The following is an 8,139-nucleotide window of genomic DNA, read 5'->3' on the forward strand; positions in this document are numbered from 1 at the left end:
TTTGTTTTATTTAATGAGTTTAAGTCTTCCGCATTATTTTCTGTTGATATATGTTAAAATGATAAGGGTTAGATTGGTTGGTTCGCACACATAGGAGGGAAATTGTGGGTGCCAGTCGCGGCCCCGGTTTTGGGTCGTGACACAGTGTTTTAAAAGACGACGGCGTGAGGCGAAACTTTTTATACCGTACGGAGCAACGCGTAAGCCTCGTGGATCTATGGAGCGTACCGGCGTAGTCTCATGCATATTCAATTTATAGTTTTATTACTAATAATAAGCAAAAGTAAACCTTTCAATGATTTTACAAATAATTTTTTATGAATAACCTATAATATATAGAAATTATAGTATGATTTGAAATAAGTATTAATAATCAATAATGAAGAAAATAAGTATAATAATTACTATTTGAGAAGTATCATTACGCGAATAATTAAATGATTTAAAGCAAAAAATATTTAAAAAACAAATTAATGCTTAGGATTTACGTTCAATGCTCAGGGCTTACGCCTCAAATTTTAGGATTTACGCCTAGTGGATCTACGTCCCGGAGTGTTTTTTGTCATCCCACCCCAAGACTCGCCCGGTCTCACCCCAAAAACGTTTTTGAAAACACTAGACCCAACCCAATATATTTAATATAATTTACATAAATCACATAGGAGTCGTTTGGTTGGGAACAAGTTATCTTGGGATTAGCTATCATAGGATAACTTACCCATCAGGTACATGGGTTAACTTATCATATCAATATGGTATAAATGCTGAGATAAGTTATCCCAAACATAGCAACCAAACAAGAAACAAAATTTGTATACAATCACTATTTTCTTATCCCATCACTACTTATTTGTATCCTCAGACCAAGCAACCTCATAGTGTTAAGTGATAATTACATTAGTTTCCTACTATTTTCCAAATTACAAAAATCTCTTATAATTTATGGAATGTGGATACATCATTGGACTTCTGAATGCAACATTGGACTTCTGGATACATCAGTAGATATCCAAATACATCGAAAGGGATGAATCCAAGAAGGGTAGGACTGTATCCGAGAGGGGATATGATATTCACATACATAGATAGAAATGTATCCGGGAGAGGAGGGATGTATTCGTGAGGGAATGAATGTATTAGAGAGGAGAGAAATGTATCCGTGAGGCAAGTAGAGATGTATCAGTGAGAGGAAAGTGATGCATCCGGAAGGAAATTTTCAAAAAATTAAATGGTAAAGAATTTTAGAAATAACGGTAAAATAAGATGTGTATTTAGGTAATTTTTTCAAATATTTATCTTGATTGAACTCACGACCCAAACTATTTACCCGACTACCCATTTGTTCTATTCACTGATTGATTGCTTCTATATCTATTATATATATGGTGGCATCTAGCAGTTTTTGAGCAGTCTTTTCACTAAAACATTGTGTGTTCCTCTTTGTAGAGACTGAATAAATGTACTAATCACTTTGATATATCAAAATAGTTAAAGGAAAAGAAATCAAGGGAATCAAAGTCCTAATAATATTACATAAAAAATAATCTTTAGTAGTAATAGTTTAATTGTCGCTAAGTATAAATTTTTTTGTGGTAATTAGCACTCTTTGTAAATGTCTATATAAAATAAGTTTTTGAGTTTTAATAATTCTAAAAATATGACAAATAAAAAAACTAAAAATATATCAGAATATGATGGAAAATGAATTGGTGGTTAACAAGGAATTAATAATGATAAATAAAATGTACTTGTTAAATTAATTTTGAAGTTTTAAAGATACGGAATATTGTGTGTGCAATTATTTTGGTGTTAATATTAAATATTTTTTTCTTTGGGGAAAAATGTCAAAGTCATGTGAATTAATTGATTTCTTAGAAACATTCAAAATATTTTAAGAATTATAATTTTTTTTCAAGCTAAGTTTAGAAACATTCTAAGATTGTTGTCAAAGACTTGAGGCAAAAATATTTAAAAATAACATTAATTTCATACAACAATTATAATAATAACATTAACAATTATGTCTAATGAAAAATTGGTCAACAAACTTAGGAGATAGGTGCATTAAAACCATTTTATTAATTAATTGCAAACCATAATAAAATACAAACATCAATGAAATGACATAATAGAAACCCTAGAAGAAAAATAAAGAAAAAAATTATATGATAAATTTGAATGAAGTAAAAGTAATATTAATGTTGTAAAATTCAAAAATTCAGTCCCAAATTAAAGATTGAAGTTTTTCCTTAGTTATGTTGTCAATTGATTTTGCCATATCTTCACTCAAAAGATTCTTCCAATCTCCAATTTCTCCTTTACGAAAAAACGCATTATTATTAACTTTTATCCCAGGTTTTGGATTATGCGATCCACTCTTATTCACCTCTAAATTACTTAAATTTCCAAACTCACAAGTTGCCACTATTTTTTCAGGTACAAATTGATCCTCTTCCTCTTTAGAAAATGGTTTTCCCATAAACTCAGCCAATTTCTTCACATAACTCAACGTATTGTTGGGCTTTGTGGAGGCTTGTGAGCCGGCCCGACCCATTACTGAAACCCTAGGTTAACTATTTGGTTTTCCTATAAATATGATCCTTGTATTTGTAATTCTAAAGCAGCACAAGTGAAATAAAAATCCTCCTGTTACAGTCGTGGAGTAGGGAAACCGAACCACGTTAAATTCTTGTGTGTCCCGTTTGTGTTCCGTTTCTCTTTTCTCTAGATTATTTGTGTGTGTTGTGTGTTTAATTCCCAACAATTGGTATCAGAGCGAGGTTTCAACAACACTGTAACACAAATTGTGAGAAATTGTCACCTAGGGTTCTTGTGTGAAGAACTGTGTGCAGGAAGGAGTGTGCCGCCGCCGTTCGCAAGCTACAGCCGTGCAAGACGCCGTTAAGGGAATTGCCGAAGGTGTGTGCGATTTTTTTTTGTGGTGCAATATTTCTGACGAAATTACCAAGATCTGAAATTAGTTGTACCGAGTATCTCATTTAGTCCTTTGAGATGACAGAAGATGGGAAGTTCCGAATTGAGAAGTTCGATGGTACAGATTTCAGTTGGTGGAAGATGCAGATTGAAGATTTGCTGGTTCAGAAAGATTTGGACGTAGTGTTGGGTGACAAGCAAGGAAAATTGTCTGATGCAGAGTGGGCAGTTTTGGATCGGAAAGCTATGTCAGTTATCCGACTCTCGTTGACCAAGAATGTTGCGTTCAACATTCTTAAGGAGAAGACAGCGAAAGGCATCTTGGAAGCCTTGTCTAACATGTACGAGAAGCCATCTGCAGCAAACAAAATTTTTCTGATTAGAGAGTTGGTGAACACAAAGATGAAGGAAGGCAGTTCAGTTACCGAGCACATCAACTCATTGAATTCGATCTTAGCCAGACTTTTGTCAGTTGGCATTAAGTTCGATGATGAAGTTCAAGCTTTACTACTGTTATCATCATTGCCTGACAGTTGGTCCGGAACGGTTACAGCAGTTGCCAGTTCAGTGGGACCTAATGGATTCACCTTTGAGAAGATTCGTGATCTCGTTCTTGGCGAGGATGTCAGAAGAAGGAGTTCTGGAGAATCATCAGGTGATATGCTAAACGTCGTCAGAGGCAGAGGAAATAACAGAGGTAGTGGGAGCAGGAACCGAAGAAGGAGTCAGTCAAAGGCTCGGGATGGCTCAGGTGTAACATGTTGGAACTGCAAGGAGGTGGGGCATTTCAGGAATCAATGCCAGAAAGACAAACAAGTCAACATTGCAGAAGACAGCGTCAACGAGGATTTGTTTATCTGTTGCGCGGAGAGCAATGTGGATTCCTGGGTCATGGATTCTGGTGCTTCTTTTCACGCTACCCACAGCAGTGAAGCATTGCAGAATCTGGTTATTGGAGACTTTGGAAAGGTAAGGCTTGCAGACGATAGAGCTCTTGATGTTACGGGCATGGGTGACATGGTGCTGAAGACGCCAGTCGGTTTCTGGACCTTGAAGGATGTCAGAGTTGTTCCAAGCTTGACGAAAAGTTTGATTTCTGTTAGGCAGTTGGATGAACAGGGACATCATGTGAAGTTCGGAAATGGGCAGTGGAAGGTCGTGAGGGGCAATCTTGTCATGGCTCGTGGAACAAAAAGAGGATCGTTGTATATTGTCGGATTACCGTCTGAGGGAGTGACCGTCCCAGTTCAGAAGAAAAACAAAGTCCGGTTCACAGAATCTCGTGGGCAGAAGAAGGTTGTCTTTGCAAGAAAGAAACCCAGAGCCACAGGTCAGATTCAGGATGAACGAGCAAGGAAAGGTTCAGGAAGACCAGTCAGAGGCGTTTGTGGCAGTGGGAGCACCGGCCGTGCTTCAGCCAAGGCTCCTAGAAGACAGTGGGTCAAGAGAACCAGTATTCCAGCTGTTGATACGTCTCCAGAAAATATCTTGCTGAGTATGGAGAGTGTTTGTTCTCAGGGAGTTCTAGGATCCGGCAGTTCGTGTCTCAAGTGGGAGCCGGTAGGGACCGAGGACGAGTCAAGGGCAGTTTCAGCCGTGACTGATGTGTTGAAGCTTCGGGGAGCTTCAACGGGCCTTTCAGTTGACTGATGAGAAGGCCGCTGTAGCAGGAGAGAGTTGAAAAAGATTACTAGACATACAAGTGTTCTAAGTGGATGGCAGTTGAAATTCTTCAAGCCTCCAAGTGGGAGATTGTTGGGCTTTGTGGAGGCTTGTGAGCCGGCCCGACCCATTACTGAAACCCTAGGTTAACTATTTGGTTTTCCTATAAATATGATCCTTGTATTTGTAATTCTAAAGCAGCACAAGTGAAATAAAAATCCTCCTGTTACAGTCGTGGAGTAGGGAAACCGAACCACGTTAAATTCTTGTGTGTCCCGTTTGTGTTCCGTTTCTCTTTTCTCTAGATTATTTGTGTGTGTTGTGTGTTTAATTCCCAACACGTATCATTCCTCAAGTCCTCGAATTTCAAAAAGAAAATCTCGTTCATTCCATGACGATCCTTACTTGCTTTTAGATATTCAGACACGTGATCCCAATAAGGTCCATACAAGGATTTCCCTTCAAGAAACCACTCGATTTCTTGTTCGAGTGTGATAGGGTTATCTTTGAATTCAGGGATGGTTTCTTCAAGCTTTTTAGTGTAATGCCATGTTGAAACAAATGTGTCTTTTGGTTCTCTACATATATAAATGATCTTACACTTTGAATCTATTATAGATTGTGGCAAACAAGTGTATGGAAGATGTGTGCCTAATAATGGGAACTTTGTATCATCAAGAGAAGTGAAATTGATGTCACAATCAATTTCTAATGTTGGTATACAATCATGAGGAAGTTTTGTGAGTATAGGATTTGTAGAGTCATCAAAATGATGTCTTGTCATAATAGAAAAGACCAAAGATTTAAGCCAAGTGGTGCCTGTTTTTAGAGAACCACAAAGAAAAATATTACAAGGTTGTGCTTTGAAATTTTGTTCCATAAATAAAATTGATTCTAAAAAGGCTAAAGGGAACCAAAAGCCTTTGTATTGATAGTAATCAAAAGAAGTAAAATTTTGAGAAACTTCTCTTCTAGGGAGGGATGAAATTATCTCTTTGTATTTCATGTTTATTGACATCTTTTTGTTTTTTCTTTCTTCTTTGGTGAAGAAAGAATTCAAGAAAATTAAAAATGGATAATTGATAGGAAAACAACTCCAAATTTTGGTACATATATAGGGAAAAAAAATTCCTTTTTTAGGATTATATTTAGAGGTAATAACCAAAAAAGGGAATATATGAACATGTGAAAAGATGAGATGGAATAGACAATTGAAACAAGTTGGTGAGATATGGGCTAATCGAATTGTTGTTACGAGGCTAAAAACACTTATTTTGAGTAAAAAATATATTTATTTTGGAAAAGAAATTGTGTGTTTAGCTAATCGGTAAAACTATTTATAAATAAAAGTAGAATCAATTTTTCTATTGTTGGGATGAAGCTAAAAAATTTTGTTTTTTAAAAATAGCAGANTAAATTATGATAATTGAATAATATATAAGATATTCCTTTTAATATTTTATGTATTTGAGTCAGATTTATTTTGCTTTTTGATTTATGTTGTACATATTTTTTAGATACCCCACTTTAAGCTATCATGTGAGAAATGTTAACATGTAATCCTTTATCGAAAGAAAAATTTAGATATTGAAATTTATGAATTTCTATCGTAATTTTAAATTAATATAAAATATTATTTAAGTTCACAATTAATTAAAAAAATTATGAGATTGTGAAAAGTAATTAATACAACTATCCATATTTAACTGAAAAGAATAAACATGAAAAAAAAAAAAAAAACTCTTTAGTGACATGACCTAATGTTGCTACCTCGTAAGCAAATTGGGTATATTGCCACTAGGCACTAGGGTGATAAAATTCTAAAACTTTATTTATATATATATATATATATATATATATTGATATTCATATTTGTGATAAGTTTTTTGTATGTTGTGATTTGATTGATGAAATGATTTTGAAAGTTATGTTGCTTGATATTTTTAATTATATTTAAATTGTCATGTTAATATTATATTTACATTTAATTTATTTTCTTATTTATTTATGTATAATATTGATTTAAAAATTTGAAATATGTACATTTACATTTAATTAAAAAATTTATGATAGAAATTTAAAATAATTTTTATATTAAAAGTGCATTAATATTTGTCTTTTTGTAATTTGATTCTCAAAGTTATTTTTTAAAACAAATTACTCAAACACATTAGTTTATCAAAAACACTTTTCAAAAGAATTAATTAAATATACATTATTTTTTTAAAAAATATTTTTTTGAAGAGCTATTTTAAATTTTTTAAAAAAAAATAAGAATAAGCAATTTTTAGAAGTAATACCACACAGACTCTTATTCTTATCAATTAATATATACAATCAAGCATTTACAAACATATATCTCACATGAAATCACAATCATCACCTACCTCGAATCCAAGCTTGAATCCCCTAAGGCACTTGAATCTTCCCTTTCTGGATTCTTTCCGCTTGTTTTAGGTCTACAAACAATTAATATACTTAAGGATCAACAATCAAATCTCTAATTATCCGAATTATAACAAACCCAATAACCCTAAACCATCCCATACACATTATTAGGGTTTTTTCCATCATAATTCTCAGATCAAAACCCTACCCCATCGATAGTAACCCAATAAAATAGGTTCTACAGATCAAAAAGGAATTCGGGGAGTTAAAATCTTACTTTTAGCTTCAAGAATGGTGGAAAACTGTCAGAAAACCCCTAGGGTCGTTCCTTAGCTCTCAAAGTCGAAAAGTTAAGAAAAGTAATAACGTTTTTGGGATTTAATTACAATTTTAAGTCGCGTCTGTCCCACTATGACGAGACCCACCCCGCTACAACAGTCTCCCAATACAGCTAGATCCATCCCGCTACAGTTGGATGCATGGAGACAAAAGTTACCTTTTCATGCTAAGATTATTTTCGGGACCCAATTTAATTTCGTAAAGTTGTATGGGTTCCTTAACGTCTTAGCTATCCATTCATGTGGTCAAATTCATAATTAGATCTCTCATTCATTATCGGATTTCCCTAGACCTCACTAACTCTAATTTCGTCCAAATCTAAATTAGGTAGGAAAATTTCAAGTTACTACCGAAAATTTTTGTTAATCGAAATGTTTCCCAATGACGAAATCAGATCGTCACATCTATCAACTTTGGAATTGTATTTATTTATATTTATTCTCATACTCTATCAACTTTGGAATAATATATATATATATTTATTTATTCACATGGAACTTGAGTGGTGGAATTGTTTAGTTTAAATCATGCATTTCATTATCATGCCCAACAATGTTACTCTAATTATATAATATAAGAAAATCTACCTATCTTACTGGCAATGAAAGTTTTATCTATATATTCTTTAAATCATGATTGAGATAAGATCACCAACATGCATGATCATATTTTCACTTATTTTTTTTAATTCAAAACTGGTTGGAATTTCTTGTAGTGCTCTTCATGTCAACTTCGATTTTATAACATTACATTAAAAATAATTAATCATGTGTCTAAACGATACATAAAAAATATTCAAGTCAAATTACCAATTCC

At 33.7% G+C, this 8,139-nt stretch overlaps 1 protein-coding gene across 1 annotated transcript; it reads right to left on the minus strand.

Annotated features, from left to right (window-relative positions):
- Nucleotides 1–2,218: 2,218 nt before the first annotated feature.
- On the minus strand, nt 2,219–5,602 carry LOC107004314 (flavonol sulfotransferase-like). Its single transcript, XM_027912753.1, has 2 exons — nt 5,002–5,602; nt 2,219–2,532 (listed from the first exon to the last, which is right to left on the minus strand). Exons 1-2 carry the CDS (start codon nt 5,600–5,602, stop codon nt 2,219–2,221), a joined length of 915 nt encoding a protein of 304 aa, XP_027768554.1.
- Nucleotides 5,603–8,139: the final 2,537 nt, after the last annotated feature.

The sequence above is a fragment of the Solanum pennellii genome, chromosome 11, assembly GCF_001406875.1.
Source record: "Solanum pennellii chromosome 11, SPENNV200".
NCBI classification, from domain to species: domain Eukaryota; kingdom Viridiplantae; phylum Streptophyta; class Magnoliopsida; order Solanales; family Solanaceae; genus Solanum; species Solanum pennellii.

Bases quoted from the DNA above. Each gene is read 5' to 3' on its own strand.
- LOC107004314 (XM_027912753.1), bottom strand. From the start codon at position 5,602: ATGAAATACAAAGAGATAATTTCATCCCTCCCTAGAAGAGAAGTTTCT. The intron at 2,533-5,001 runs GTAAGGATCGTC...CCGGCTCACAAG, and splicing joins GTCTGAATATCTAAAAGCAA to CCTCCACAAAGCCCAACAAT.